This window comes from Cinclus cinclus, chromosome 6 (assembly GCF_963662255.1).
Source record: "Cinclus cinclus chromosome 6, bCinCin1.1, whole genome shotgun sequence".
Classification (NCBI taxonomy): domain Eukaryota; kingdom Metazoa; phylum Chordata; class Aves; order Passeriformes; family Cinclidae; genus Cinclus; species Cinclus cinclus.
Genome location: NC_085051.1, coordinates 51,883,627 through 51,900,256, shown reverse-complemented (window position 1 = coordinate 51,900,256; position 16,630 = coordinate 51,883,627). Strand labels below are relative to the sequence as shown.

Genomic DNA, 16,630 nt, shown 5'->3' with positions numbered 1-16,630 from the left:
GAGAATTAGAAAAAAATACAAAGAATATTACAAGTGGTGAACTAACATTTGATAAAATTCCATTTAAAACACCTTATTTTGAAATTGTTTAATTACCATCCATCAAAGCGAGAAACACTATTCTGGAATGATTTTTATTGCATATCTATTATGTGACCAACTCTTTATAGTTTTCAGTGATTTTACTAAAATCATGATGACAATAACACTAATTAATGATGACAGTCTACCATTAACAGAATTCTATCCTAATACATGATATTGGAAATAAGTGGAAGTGGGTGGCATACGGAAGAAAGGCTCCAATTCATGCATGGACAAATTTAATTAAAGCTATTTCTTTTAGCAGCATATAAAAAAACCTCAAGGAATACAAGAAAGTACTAAAATTATACACAATATATTTTATACTATAACTAGCAACTCCAGGAGTGGGAGTTTGGCTGCAGATAACTCCAACCAGGCAAGTTGTTGTATGGTTACACTGGGCTAACAAATACATAGAAAATACTGCTGCTTATATTGTTTTATTTATTGATCCAGCAGAAACATTTCTTTGAGAAAAGGAATGCTTAAAACAATAAAAATTACCACAGTGACCAAAAGGCCACAGGAACACTCATGAAAAAACAGAGTGCTAGTACTAAGCTCAAGAGATCATCACATATAAACATTTTAAGTGGCACAGAAGAGGAGTAAACTTCCATTCTTCATCTCTCTATTGAAGATAAAGGGATGTATGTACATGTCAATACAGTTGCAGTGTCATCAAGAATACAGGCTTACTCTAAATGAATTGAGCTGCAAGTTTAAGGTCCTTCTCCAACTACCATGTATGAGACCTGTAAACATTCCTGGCTTTTTGGGTTTTTTTAAGCACTTTAAAACATCTCCCATCAGAAACAGGACACTGAAGTGCAGACAGACTTTGTCACAGGTACAACAAGTTCACGACTCCCAGTCATCCTTGATCAGTAATTAAAAATGTTTTACAGGTACTTAGAGCTTCCATAAGGATTACAGGAAAACACTTTACTCCAATCAGCTATTATCAAAGTAAAGCTGTTTTGTTTAAGGCCAGCTAGAAGGTGAGCTGAGAAGAGTAGGTGGGTACACAAGGGAAATTTCCAGGCTCAGGCAGTACTTGGAGAGTGAACTGAGACTTTCAAGTGTGTCCTTCATCTCCATCAGCTGCCCTGATGCACCCCCACAATGTTCAGCACCTGTGCAGGTACTCCAGAGACATGGGAATGAGAACCAGTTGCAATTCCAGGCTAATGTCCATTCCTCTGCATTCGAGGAACTGAGCTCCTGCCAGAAATACCTTTTGGCTGTTCTTCAGATAACAAATTTTTAACTGGAAAAAACCCTGCCTTTTCATTTCCCTGTATTAGAAGAAATTACATTATTCCTATCTGCCACTGTTTCACATTTTCACCTGAAAAGCTGACACCCAAAATGTGACAGACACACAAAATATAATTACTTCTCTAATACTGATAGAAAATAAGGTTTAAAAACAATACTTAAAATTATAAATATGTGGCACATTTTCTACATAGAATTCAAAAGCAAGTGCCTTTAATTTTCAAGCAGTTAAATTTTTGGACACTCAGGTGCTCCATCTTATTTAAAGATGTCTTCTTTCCAACAAGTTCTGTTTAGTAATAGGAATTCAAACTTTATATTTTAATAAAGCAACAACAATGATATTGTTTCTATGTCAACCTGCAGGCTGGATCAAGCTGTAACTCCACTTACAAAGGAAAAGTTGTTTCACCTTTGGCAGCTTGTGTATGAAAACAGTCTTACTCATGTGTCCAGCTCTAGAGTCTCTGACACAGGAAGGACAGGGAACAGCTGGAGTGAGTCCAGAGAAGAGTGATGAAGATGATCAGGGGGCTGGAGCACCTCATCTCTGCACACAGGCTGTGGGAGCTGGGCTCTTCTGCATATAAAAGTACTCTGGGGAGACCTTACAGCACCTTCCAGTATGTAAAGGGGCTACAAGGGAGCAGGAGAGGGACTTTTTACACAGAAATGGAGTGATAGGACAAGGGGTGATGACTTTAAACTGACAGAGGGCAGGTTTAGTGTAGACATTAGGAAGAAATTTTTACTGTGTGGGTTGTGAGACACTGGGACAGGTTGTGCTGAGAATGTCCATCCCTGCAAGTGTTCAAGGCCAGGTTAGATGGGGTTCTGAGCAACCCGGTCTGCTGGAAGGTGTCCCAGCCCATGGCAGGGAGGTGGAACTGGATGTTCTTTAAGGACCCTTCCAATCTAAACCATTTTATGACACGATTCAGTCATACAGAAGTGGGGAGGTGGAGGCAAGAGCAACATGCTGGAATTCATTAACGTACATAGCATTTAAGATTTTTAGTTTCTAAATAAAGAAATCTCTTGGCTAAATTTTCATTCAAAAGAGTGGCTTTTTATTTGATTATGAGGCTTTTAAGGTAATATATTTTTCCATGTAATGAAAAAAGAAGGCTGTTAGAATCAAATGAGCTATTACCAGACTAATTAAACAGTAATTGAAACAAAGAAAGAGAGAGAGAAAAAGACAGCAACTCAAGAATCCTACAGCTTTAACGAGCCTGAAAGGAATGGGAAGCACATGTTTTGTCAGTCCCAGAGAGAGGCTCAAAGCAGGTGCTTTACAACACTAATCCCCTCTGAAATCTCCAGCCATTGGGGAATCCAGAACTGGTAGCAGCTACCTCCTAAAAGAGATTACACCATGGTTTTGAGGATAGAGGAAATAAGTAATGATATTTAACTGTCAAGGATTTAAGACAGGAGATTTTAAGGACCGATTAATAATGAAATAAGAAAAAAGGTCTGCTGTAATTTAAACTATTTGGCATAATTTTTACATACTAAACAACGTGAGGTACTGAAATTACTGCCAGTAACTTTATTCCAGGTGTAAATCACAAGTCTAATGATGATAAGAGCAGATCAACAGTGAATGATATGCACAACAAATTATCTAATAATTTTTTGAAAAATGGACCAACGCCATTCTGAACAAAGCTCCTGCTTCACAAGGAGTTGTATCAAATGTCAACTGTTTTATGAGAAGCCACGTGAAATTCTAAAAGCCTTAAGAGGGCATTCATAATCATAGTTAAGATAAATAAAGATTTTTATACTATATTAAAACATTTAAAAACAGAAAGTGAAAAGTAAAAGCAGTAACTGCACAGATATTTTAAAGGCAATGCAGCATAAAGAAGAAAACAGGAATGATTATACAGGAAACGACACATGAAACAAGCCAAATGGACTTAAGCTAATGAAATGGAAATTCTACCTGAAAATTAGGGAGAAAAATGGCAAGGAGGATAATCAGATAGACAATGGAAGAAAAGAAGTGTCTTAACAGGGAAAGAGAGAAACCAGACAAAGAACTCTCAGTAAAGCTTTCTGGCACACATACAGTTAATATGACACCAGCTCTCACATTTAAACACAAAACACTCAGAGAAAACCCCTCAATTTCACAGCCACTAGAGCGTGTTTGAGTCTACTCCCAAGTTATCCAACATCTTCAAATGTGTTTGAAAACTTTAGAATTGTTTATATATATATATGTAACAGTCTCTGAGAAAAATGAAGCACTGCTGTCATGAGGCCTGACCTCAATTATGTTCTGTAACATAACTGAAGTGTATGGTGCAACTCAGAAGATTTGTATTAAGTAAACTGAAGAAACACATAAACCTGAATAAACTCTGCCACTCTGGACACTTGGATGAATTAACTATCAGGTAATCAAGCCTAACCATCTGCTATAAACAAATGTGCTGTTTCCTTAAACACACCCAAACTCCACACATCAACCCCTAATTCTAGTCAGATACTGCTCTGAGTCTGAGTAACTTGCCAATCAATAGTACCTGTCATACATCCACAATAAATACAATTCAAAGAACACTCAACTGCCAAAATGTAAAACGACTTGGTTCCTTCTCCAGAGTCTGTCAGACTGCCTCCCCCTCTCCTCACTCCCTGTACATTTGCTAAACCTGGGGGCTGCTGCTTGCTTTCTGTTGGATGCTTCTGAATGCCAAAATTGGTGAATTTAATGACGACACTCAGAATAATCATTAACAGATATCACAAGATGGGTCTTGTGTAAGCTTAGAAATAGATGACACAAATTATGAAGCAGAAAGAAAAGCTGCCCCGGCTTTTCTATGATCAAACTGATGTGTTTCACACTCCAATACAACCTAAAGCAAATGCCCAGTCCCCATGCAGGAACTCTGGTTAATTATAAGCATATCCTTGCTTGTCTGATGCAAACATTTATTTTGAAATTAAAAATTTACACAAACTTTCCTTGAGGACAACCCTGATTTAGTTTTCTAAGTTCTCCATTCTATTTAAAATTAGAAATAGGAAGGGTAAGTCTTTTTTCATCGGAGGTGCTTAAACAGCACAGGTCACACTGAGTTTGAGATGCAAACTAAGATTCTGAATGGCTGATCAACATCTAAATCATCTCAAATTGTCACACATCATTACAAGACATGCAGAAGTGTTTTCACGAGAAAGCAACAGGGCTTTTGTGGTTTTCTTGAGAGCAATTTCTTAACAGACTTCAGTAGATTGCAAGCCTAACTCTAGTACAGGTTTTTTCTATGTATTTGGGGTTGTTTTTGGGAGGAGGGGTGTGTATTAGAGTTTTTTGTTGGTTGGTTTGGATTTTTTCTTGTTTGATTGCTTGGGGTTTCTTCTGGGGGTTTTTTGTTTGGGTTTGTTTTTTTGTATCCACTGAGAAAAAACTCCAGTGCAGTGCACAGTTTTGAACAGCCCTTTCTTAGTCCCACACCCTGTGAAACTTAGCTGCCTTGCATGAGGGGATACAGATAAAAGAAATGATCAAGCGGCACAGAAACAATGATTTGGTATGAAAATAAAGAAATATATTTAGAACTAGGTCAGTAAATTGCTTACCAGTCAACACTGGCCATGTCAAATGCTAAGAGCAATTATGAGCAGTTCTCTGTTAGGAAATAAAAATTACTTTCCAGCGATGAAAATTTAGATTCAAATAAAGTAGAAAGCCAACTATGTCCATTTAAAAACACATACTTTCAACATCTAAGAAGATTAAAGATACAATATACCTGCATGTTTGTAAGGAATTAAGTGCACAATGATTTCCCATTTAACTCAAAAATTATTCCTGCACAATCCAACATTATTTTCCCTATATCACATTTGTCTGAAAACATACACATTTGCTTCAACAGATGCCTTCAGTCTCTGGTCAAACTAATCTCCAGTCTCACAAAGGAATTCTAGTAAGAATTGAAAATGTATCCATAAGCAATAGTATCCCTATTGCTTAGCTGCCAGAAAAGCTGACATTCTGCTGATAATTTCCACCAAATTTCCACCCCTCTCATACACAAGAAAGAGTGAACTGCAGTACGGAATACATTTATATTGGAGCCTCCAAGACTCTGTAAATTTACAGGGCACAAAAAGTTGATTGGCTGTATTAGTTATGAATCCAAGACTGACTCCCTGCTACATGTCCAGAAATTTTGGATATGTTAAGACATCTCACTCCCAGCACAATTTCCAAAATATTCATTCTTCTCTTTATATTTCCTCTTTTTAACAGAAGATTTAACGTGCAATGAAAGCAACTTCTTCTAATTTCTTTCATTTATTAACTACAAGCTTAAGAATGCTTTATTCCTTAAGATGCATTAATGATTACTGAGTTAGAATAATATAAAGTGAGAAAAGTTATGCAGTGAAGTATACACTCAAAATTTTGCTTTTGAGAGGGTGTGTAATATTCTGATTCAAAAGCCATAAAAATCTTAATTTTGTATTGGGACAAGAAAAACTCAGTTTTTATAGCGTGCAAACAACTTTAAGACAGTCCTCAAAAAAACCCTGTGCATCATTAGTTGGATTTTAAGACAATTTATATGGAAGATTAGGTGTAAGAAGAACAAAAAATATAAAAATATTCTGGGAATAGGTTATAAGAAAGATTCTAGTGTTACTACTAGTTTGTTTGGAAAATTTTTTTGGAGAAAAACTTATTATACCCAAAGAACAGATATATTTGTTTTTTGTAGGCTTTGACAAATTTGCTCAAATTTTGTTTCCAACACGACTTGAATGAACACAAGACATGTCTGAAACATCATTGACATTGTTATGCACTCACTTTAAATATAAAAGTAATAACAGAATTTGGTTCTAGAGGCTGTGTGAGGCCACACAGCTGGTACATTTAATCCAAAATGCAAATTTAAAAGCTTACATAAAAATCTTTAAAGTGAAGAAGTGTTTCAAATTGCTAGGCTTCTACAAATTAGAAAGGCCCAAAATGAACAATTTTTAAATCAGTTTTTAAATTTTACATTTCATGTATAATTTTTTCTTTGTGCAACTTAAAGAAAATATTTACTTCATAAAATTCAGATCGCTATCAGTAACAAGAGCAATTATGAAAATTGACACAAAACCTACTGATAATTCAGAGTCAGATCCCATCCCTAAGTTTAACTATAGTTTTATGGGAGTAAACTTAATTGGCAAGTTATAGCAGAAATGGTCCCGCATGATTTGTATGTGCATTAAGTGGAAGTGATTGAAGGATGTGCGGATGCGGCTTTAAAACACCATTTATCTCAGTTTTATCACCTGAGACAGGGTGGTGCATGCAGAGGGCAGGCACCGACCCCAGGAGGCTGCTGAGACTCTGCTTTCACCTGCACGAGGTGTCCACCTCCAGCAGAAAGGTTAGAGCATAAAATCCACCTTCCCCAGATGAACATTTTGTCTACATACGATGCAAATAACCCCATATCTATTAAATATTGCTGGTGCTCACTTAATCTGTGTGGTTTACAGTGCAGTTTCAGTAGCTAACTATCTGATACCACATGGAATTAATTAGCTGATTTTAGAGAAGTCTTAATTAATTGTTAGAAGCTTCGAAAAATTTTCCACAGAAACAGATGATACTTAATTTTTACCTTAAAATGTATTTCACAGCAACCATCACAAAACAGTACGAATAAAAATTTGAGGGCATCCGTTTTTGGTTCCTTGAAAGGGCATACACACTACTCCATGAGTCAGTAAAAGTAATGTAAAAATTCCAGCTGACTACCTTCCTGTAATTTCATAGTATTTTTAGCTCAACAAAAAGTCCCCTCTAGAGACATTTTACAGTCATGCCCTCAGATATTTTACATGCAGTGTGAACACTTAACATTCTCAATGTTTCCAGCAGAAGAACAGTACATACACTCCTGATATTGGCAAGGAGTCTACACGAAGGTAAAAACAGCCCAAAGTCAAGAAAGGGGAGCAACAGAGAATAAAGAGTAGAAGCAGTAGCAAGGTAAAATACACTCTCTGATAGAAAGCAATGCATGGTGAATGGAGAGTTAATAAGTGTGTCACCATGCTAAAGGTAGCAGGAATAATAACTAAGCAACCTCCTTTACACCTGCTTTTGGTCAAATACTGAAAACAGTCTCCCCATGAGTTTCTTTGGTAGATACACAAAAGAAACCATCAGTCTATGTCTGGCAATGTCTGAATGTCCTTCCAAAAGATCTAGCAAAACAGTATAAGAAGTAAAACAACAACAGAGCCATTTGTACCAATATCAGTCTTTTGATAATTCAGGTGATTATATAATACTAACAGATGAAAATTTTCATAAATTGATATATACAAGAGGCCTAGGTTCATTAAGAATAGAACTGCTGCTTGTCCTTGAGGAAGATATCCTCACTTCTCCTTCTTGAGGCAACACTTCTAGAAAGGAACAGTGGATGGATTTCAGAGGTAACAATTAAGGTTACAAGTCATTAAGCAATATTAAAGAGCAGCAGTGGCTCGGAATTTTCTAGGAGAAAATGGAAACTTTTGGCAAGATGGATGACTATGAGCTGCAGGAGTCAGGCCATGTACTAATGGAGTCCAGGTGGCTCGGCAGAAACATAACAGCCCAAACACAAGGTTGATACCCATTCTCATCCCTTCAGGTTACCAAGTTATAACTGGCTAATGGGGGAGAAAAGGGAAGAACAAGCATTTTCATCTCCTTTAAATCTCAACTGAGGTTTATCCATTAGATCAAAACCCAATAACAACTATGGCCCACAAGCAGGATAGAAGGGACATGCTGTCCATGGGAAATCCCATTTATTGGATTGGCAGAGCTAAAAAAAGTTTTGAAGGTCTTTTGTATGGAAATATTTCCACAAAGGTACAAACAAGCCTTCCATTTTAAAATTTAAATTCACTCAGAGAATGAAAACAACTCATCACTACTATGGAAGCATCTCAGAGGAAAATGAAGAGGTCTCCTCTATGTATGTACCTTTCTTCCCAGGAAGCCTTTGCTCACTTCTCACAACAAGGAGCAACTGTAGCTTAAATGTTTACTGAATTTAAATGTGCTAAAGAACTAAAGAAAATTCAGATTTAAATAAACATACATGCTCAGACTGATTAAGTTCATCATCCTTAAAATACCTACTTACGTGGAAGGTGCAAGATGCACGCGAAGGTGAAGATTACAGTTACACAGAAAATACAGAAGGAATAAACCAGATTCATTTTCTGCTGCAGAATATACTAAGAGGGAAAAACAGTATTATGAAAGGTGACTTTGAGATTTTTAGGTATGCTTTTATAATCAGAATGGGCTAATTTCAGAGTATAATAAAACAGTAATACCCCCCAAAAGGCAAACTCAGCACATGTAAAGGAAATTATGCTTGAAATATATCAAGTTCTTGGAAAGTATTAGGAAGTTGGTAAGTGACAATTATCTTGGGATTTCTATATTTTTAACATAATGTTGTTATAATGCAGGAAGATTACTATAAACATGTTGTAAGGATGCGTTAGAAATGACACTGTTCAACATTTTCATAAACACCACAGAAGATGAATAGCAAGGTCACAGTTTGTTAAAAGCTGTACTCACTGACAATTCAAAGTTGTCAAAAAAGGCTAGAGAAAAATCTCACAGTACTGAGCAAATTAATTCAATCTATTAGATCTTTCCAAAACCTGATAAATGTAAAGAAATGTGGATGAAATAGCTGCCTGTGTACATTTATTAATTCTATCTTATTCAGAAGGTATGGACTGCTGCTGAACTCCTAACTGAAGATTTTGAAATGAGTAAAACACCCTTTTAGCATGCCAATGTTTTTAATACTGCATGCAGTTGCAGTCACCCATCTTTAACAGTTTGCTAAAGCATGGTAAGAATAATTTAAAACACCATTAAAATTCAATAATGGTGAGTTAACAGAAACAAAAGTACTACTAACAGGCATGCTATGACCAAGTATTAAAAAGTCTGCCTTAGTAATTAAAATGAAAAAAAGAGGCATGAATAGAGTTTACAGTAAGAATACTGCTCTTTGAACTTGAAAAAAAACCCTAACTACGTTTAAATTAATATTGTAGAATTTTTACATTACAGCAAGGTCATTTGGTCATACAGCTTGGTCCCACAAGCACCAAAGAATGACAGAATCAGAGAATAATTTTCACCAGAAGGGACAGTTAATTTGTGCTAGTCTAATCCCCCACTACATAAACCCAGCTGCACTCCAGTCAAAGTATCTCCAATTACAGAGATTTCACAGCCCTTTTGGAGTTCTGTTCCAGCTTTTAGCCACTTTTATGGTGAAAACATTTTCAGCGTGCAATCTCCAGTGTTTGCCAAGTCATATTGGTTACTTCTCATTCACTCACCGTGGATCTCTGAGAAGAGCATGGCTCTGTGCTCTACACCCTCCCATCAGTCAGCCAAGGATCAAATCTCCCCTTAACCTTCCTTCCTTTAGGCCAAACAAATCCAGTTCTTTCAACCTCCTTTGTGCATCATGAGCTAAATGGTTAATGTTCTGTGTGATGTGTTTGGTCTGTTTTACTTGTGAAGCGAGAGTTTTGGGCTCTGCTTCCCATTTAATTACAAAATGAATAATTCTTTATTCTTTTAGCTCAGAAACAATTCCTGCAAAGCAACAGTCTAAGAGCAGTTTTTAGCAACTGTGGTTAGGTAGAAGTATTTTCAGGTCAATTATCTTTCACGACAAATATATGATGGATTCTTTCTAAAATGGGAAGTTCCAAGCTTTTCTCCTTTAAAATATAAATTGCCCAACTAAACAATGATCTTTCACCACCTTTTAGGAACATGCAAATTTCTATCTAAGTACTCAGATATTTACATCACAGCAACACTACCACTGAGATTTTTTGCCTTGAAGAACACTATGTAAAGGTGGAATCTGAACTATCTTCCATGATCCCTCACTCAAGATGAACAAACAACACATAGAAAAAAATGGACAAAGTTAACATCACATCATCTTTGAAAAAAAAGTCAAAGCATCTTCCACAAAATCTAAAGTAACTTAAATAATGACAAATCAAATTTGTCAAAAAACATTTGCTGCCCTGGAAGGCAAAGGAGAAGGACGGACAATGAGATATTTGAAACATGTTTTGGCCTACAGGAAGCATCAGTTTAAGTTAACACAGTATCAGGGTGTTCTCACCCTTCTTCCCACACAACTTTCAGTATGTCTTGCAAAACATTTTGAAAATAATTTTTGAAAAGCATGAACAGACATTACCAGTTCCAGCCAGTCAGCAACTAAGCCATTAAAGTAACCTTTACATTCTGCTAATTCTGCCATTGCAGATCAGTATAGTGTTTTATATGCATTTTGTTCAAAACAGGTGTCTTGAGTTCATGAAAACATTGGAATCTGGGCTACTTCTGTGCTCTGACAAAACAATATTAAGGGATTTTTCTTATGAACACTGAACGGTATTCCTAATGAAAAATGTCTGCTCCCCCCTGAGTATTCATAGTGTGCCTACAGAATGAATTACTATTATTAACTACCTGTTACTACACTCTTTGCAACAGTTAGGGTTTGAACACTCAACACTAAACATGAACTGGTAACTCTGAAATCTAGCGACATTTACTGTTCATCTAATCCATGCAGCTTTTACAGCTACTTTCTCTGCTTGAAGTGCTGAGATGGAAATCAAAATGTTTCCTTTCCCCAAGCCTCACCTTGTTTATGTGGCTCATCCTGTCAGAGCCTTGAATGCACTTCCATCACCCTGGGCGTCTAGCTGCCAGAAGGCTCCATAAGGAGGGATGCATCATGAAAACACCATCCAGATCTGCTTCCCTCCTTGCTGTAAAAATGTTAAACTCATAATGCCTAATAACTCTCTCTGCTGTCTTAATGTCATCGTGATTGCAAGATGCTAAAGGAGCTCTCCCTGCAGATATCCCATGATGAGTTCCTTTAGCTACATTTGTTTCACAAGGTCAAGTCTCTACCCAAGATCACAAACCACAATAGTTATTCTGTGGCTGTAACCGAAATGGTAATTTTCCAGGAGCTTTTATATCATTCCAATACAACTAAGTTTCCAGTACATGCTTACAGCCAGTGACAACTCAAGGGATAACATTCAGCTACTTTTGTACTCTAGAAAGACCAATGCAGCAGTAACGTAACTCAGATCCCCAGGAGAGCCTGTTGCTGTCCAAAGACTCACTCTCCCATCAGGCCAATCACTCACTGAGCCAATGTTTTCAGCACAAGCAGATAATGTACAGCAATGGTGCCACACCACTTGCGCTTAGCGTGGATAAAGCTCTTTTGGTGCTTGTTATTTTCCAACAATGGGTCAAAAGTCACCTGCATTTCTGTTTTCTACACACTGCACTTGAACAGCTGCCAACAGTCTACGGTTGTGGCAAAGGGCACAGTCTCACAGCACCTGAATGAAGAAAGGAGAGCAGCTACACTGACACTGAGCAGGGTCAGCCGATGGCCCCATGGTTGCTGAACAAGTGCTCGGTGAAGAGGGACACCAAGCTGAGTACTCAACACCGCGGGATCCAGACCAGTGAGGCACATGATGGGACAACCACACAGCTGCAGCCTGAGGCCACAGGCCTGAGCCTAAAGACAGCTCCTGAATCAAAGGGGAACCCCAAGAAGACTCACAGCTCTTTCCACAGCAGTCTGACTCAGGATTACATGGCTGCACCATACCCAAGATGAACCTGAGTACCGTCACCCGGATGAACTGCTGGAGGACGGGGTACTTGTGGCTGTGATGCCTCCTATTCCACAAGTACCTGCTGCTCCTTCTTTTGCTGATGTTGGAGATACCAGTGTCAGCAATGGCAGCTAATATAATTCTGACATTCTTATTTCCTATTCACAAGACTTTAACATAATGAAAAAAAACCACTTGCATGAGTTTTTCCAATTGTGTTGTTTAGGTAAAGGTGCAAGCAACCCAGACAACAAGGCTCCCTATAGTTCAGGATGCACAGGAGAAAGGTTCTGATCCGGCATGACATCATCACTTGCTAAAAATTTCCTTTTTATTCTGCAAACATTACATATTTCGTATGATCCAGGTACAGAAAGTGCTCTGGAATTAACTTTAAAAGTAAGATTGCAATTTTTATTTTCAAAGAATACTAACAGTCCACAAACAAGGCTTAACATATTTTTTAGAAGCATGAATTTAGAAGCAAGATTAAGTTCAAATATGGTAGCTACACCATCTCAAAATGTTAAAAAAATTATGGAAATAGTGCTTAAAAATTTTGTTTTTTCTATTTCAACAAACTGTATCTATGAGAAATACCCAAGGGGCTTATGTCCCTACCCAATGTCCTTGGTCTTGAAGTTTTAGCTCTTACAGTTGCTAAGAGGAACACTTCTACCAGAAATGTTGTCCTATATTACAACAGATGATGCAAATGGACAACTGCAGCATGCATTGGGACAAATAGTAATAACGTGTCATTAGCCTTCAGAATTACCAGTTAAGTTTTACTGCCATTAATTTTGTATATATTGCTCTGACAGGCTTCATTGTGGAAGCATCAGTACTGGTAGCATCAGCACAGCTGGTGACATGAGGTACACATAAAAATCCCAAAGGAACTTCTGCACACATGGATACATGGAAGAGATGCTTTGCTCTCCCAGTGTCAAGAAACTCCTCTGGGCTATAATACTAGAGACCCATTTTATTTCCTGCCTCCTGAAAAATGAAAAACAAACAATCTTCCAGTTCTGTAATTGCTTACAAGAAAGTCTACTCTCATAATCCATTGAAAAACTGCAACCAAACAGAAAAAAAAAATCATACCACCCAAAAAAAGCCCTAAAGCACAAAACCCTTTAACCTCTTCTTTACTGCTGTATTACTCAGTGCACCTAAAATGAAGGTCATGCGAAAGTAAATTTCAGAACAGTTTCTCAAAATCCATTTTTTCCACAATTATGTATTACATTGGAGCAAAGGTAGGATAAGAAGTTCAATGACAAGAACCTTGTTGTCATATTGGGACAAAGGTTTAAGGACAATCATTCTGATTTCAACCTTGGTTTGTTTTCCTAACTTGCACCTTTAAAAGATGGTGCTTTTCCCCCTTCCGAAAGGTGGCATCTAACTGAAAATTCAGATGATTTTCACAGAGTGAAAAGCAAAGGGTTGTCCACAGGCCAGGCAGTTCCATTTATAATCCTTTGACAACAAGTACATTTCCTATTTGAAATCAAGGGAATTTTACTGCATTTTCTCCTCAGTCAAAGATCAAAATTAGTTTTCCAGAATTCATCCACTGCTCCTTCAGGCAGAGAAGGTTATGGCTCTTTTAAAAGGAACATCTTTTTAAAATGCTCCTAATTAAAAGAACAGACTGCTGAACAGTTGGGGTTTATAAACTTCAAAAGCAGCATTTTTTCAGTATATGGAATATTAATTACAAAAAAAAAAATAAAAATCTTTCTAGTACTAACATCTAGCCTGTGCCAGTGAAAGCTGAAAAACAAAGGTAATTAGGAATGGTTATCAGCTATGTTTCTTGGATATAAATACCATTGTTTAAGGTGTGCTCATCCTAGCTAATACATGTTCTGCCTTCAAAAAGTTCTAACCCAGAGCCACCCTAAGGCAAAAATTAAAAAAAAAAAAAAAAAAGCACTGGTTGCTTAAGAGCCAGATAATACACCAAAATCCCCCAACACAATGCAAAATTTTACTAAGTAAAAAATACAGAACAAGAGATACACACTCAATATTGTACAGTAGTGTCACATCAACATGTATTTTCAAATTATATAAAATGTAATTTGCAATGCACTAATTCTATAAACCCAAAAAGATGTATTCAGTGAAGAATGGAACATTCAGAACCACAACACGGTAGGCACACAGAAGCTTGCTTGTTAAAGCCAAACCGCATCTCTTCTAGGAAATGCTTTCTAAATACATAAAGGATATTTTCATAGTAAGTGTCACATTTCTTCCCCCCCCTTCCTCTCCGACACTTCCAATTCTTTTACAAGCTCCAGTGCACTTTAAGGGAGCTCTATCTGAACAATTCAAACAAATAAATGCTTTGATGCACACCAAAGGTTGGTCCTTATTCTTCAGAAACCGTATAGGGATAACTTGGCTCTTCCCTCCCCCCCTCGGTAGCTTTCTGGGGTAGTGACTTCACATCCTTTGACATCAGCACAGCTTGGAAGGGGGATGGGAGAGTTACGGCAGAAAGCTGTAAAACCTGCTTTTAACTATGTATGTAATGCCTCCATGAATTCTTAAATGTTCCCCAAACACATGTAATAGAAAATGGGCTTTGCTCTCCGCCGGTTTTACTGCGGCTGTAACAAACCGAGAGGGACCGAGCTACAAAGGACTTCCTGCTCCCCTTCTCCGAGCTCCACAATAGCCATTTATTCGCTCGTCAGAGGGTCACGATTGACTCTCACACGCACAATAACTCACCTCTAATATGCAAAAGGGCCACGGGCTGGAACGGCCCATTGGAATTGGCTGCGTCAACCACCATCCTGCTGCCAGCTCTGTTACATGTCAACATCTAGGCTCCAGCAGGCACGACACTGTATTCCTTAAGGCAAGAAACCAGCCTCCATTTTAGTTAAAAAAAAGACAGAAACTGAAGCGCTCTGCAGCTGGAGGGAACTGGCTGGGGAGTGATGTCAGCGGGCGGGAGGAGCCCCATTGGCCGACGGCAGCAACTTCAAATGACACCGAGGAGGCCGCGAATGAGCGCGGTCGGTGCGGGGCTCGCACCGCGCCCGCCCCGGCCCCGGCCCCGGCCCCGCGCCGCCCGCGGCAGGGGCGGAGCGGCTGCGGAGATGACGGGTCTGCTGCGCTGGGTTTGGGGTTTTTATTATTACCAGGATGATCTCATTGCTGCTGTTGTACCCCCGCCCCCTCCGTAATACTCAGTAGCACCTGCTAGGAAGAGCGCATGCAGTTTTATTTTTCCTCTTTCCTTAGCCTTTCCTTCAGTACGGTTTCCCAGGATTAGAAACCAATGTTCAATTTAACCGTGGAAAAACGCAGCGTTGAGGGCAACAGCTACAACTTCAGCCTTCAAGGGCCATAACAAAAGGTAGTTAGTTCACAGTAAGACTGGATTATTATTGGTGATTCAGAAATATAAAACCTCATAAACATTCCATGAACTGTTTTACCACTGGATACCAGTATGTACGTTACAAACAAAAATACATATATATATATATATATATGTATGTGTGCCAAGCAGTAGATGAAAACCTCATGTTTCATGCTGAATATTTCTTTTAATCTAGAAATGGACCTGGATACTTCTATCCATCTAGAAACGGATCTGCCTTCAGTTTACATTAATGCTCCTAAATTTGGATATTGCAAAATATTCATTTTCCTTTCTAAAAAGATCAGTAATTATAAATAACTTTTTAAACTATTACTAAAAAGTAAAGAAAAGGACTAAGAAGCAATATATACACATATGGAAGCAGTTTTGCTGTATAATCTCAAAAGTACAGTTTAAAAAAGCACAGCATAACAATTTCTGAATTTGTTAGTTCGATTATTTAAGACATTTACAACAAAACTGTGAGCAGCCTTTTTCTGGTCATATGAGACTTGCGCATTTATTTTTACAATGTGCTCTTTGAAGGACCACTTTGTCTGCTGGGAGGGAAGTTCAGAGAAACTGGCACTGTTACTTGTGCTGTCTCCAAATCTGTCCTTCTCCCCAAATACTACATGTCACATACTAGTGCAAATGACTACACAGATTGCTTAATCTATGACACTGTCCTAATTTGTATCTGCTCAAAAAAGGAAAAAAAAAAGTGCACATCAGAAGACAATTTTCCATTAGGTAATTTGCTGATGAAAATTTGAAATAAAAACAAATTAGAGGGCATATATGTACCTGGTTAGAAAAATTAAATCACACTACCACAATACACTGTCAAAGATGAGTTAGAGCTGGACTGAATATTGTTCAATTATTGAAGGGAAAAGACTAACTGGGATATAGAACAGAAGAATATCATCCATAAGACACACAAAGAAATCAATTAAATTTACTGATTGCTGACAAGGCCCAATTTGAAGTAGTACATCCTGGCTGTAAACCTGATGAGAAAGCCAAAGACAACAAATCTTTAAAATATTACTTAGGTTTTTTTTATAAAACAAAACAAAAAAAAATACAAAACAAACTCCTCTGTTT

At 37.8% G+C, this 16,630-nt stretch overlaps 1 protein-coding gene across 4 annotated transcripts in view; it reads right to left on the bottom strand.

Moving 5' to 3' along the window:
* The window catches only part of PPP2R5C (protein phosphatase 2 regulatory subunit B'gamma), a 76,127-nt gene that overhangs the window by 32,274 nt on the left and 27,223 nt on the right, over nucleotides 1-16,630 (bottom strand). For 3 of the 4 annotated variants that reach the window (XM_062495615.1, XM_062495614.1, XM_062495616.1), the window contains exon 2: nucleotides 14,878-15,001. The exons of the other annotated variant lie outside the window; for it this stretch is intronic. In XM_062495615.1, coding sequence (XP_062351599.1) covers nucleotides 14,878-14,971 — 94 coding nt within the window. In that variant the 5' untranslated portion in view covers nucleotides 14,972-15,001. The remainder of the gene's footprint in view (nucleotides 1-14,877; nucleotides 15,002-16,630) is intronic. 4 annotated transcript variants of the gene reach the window in all.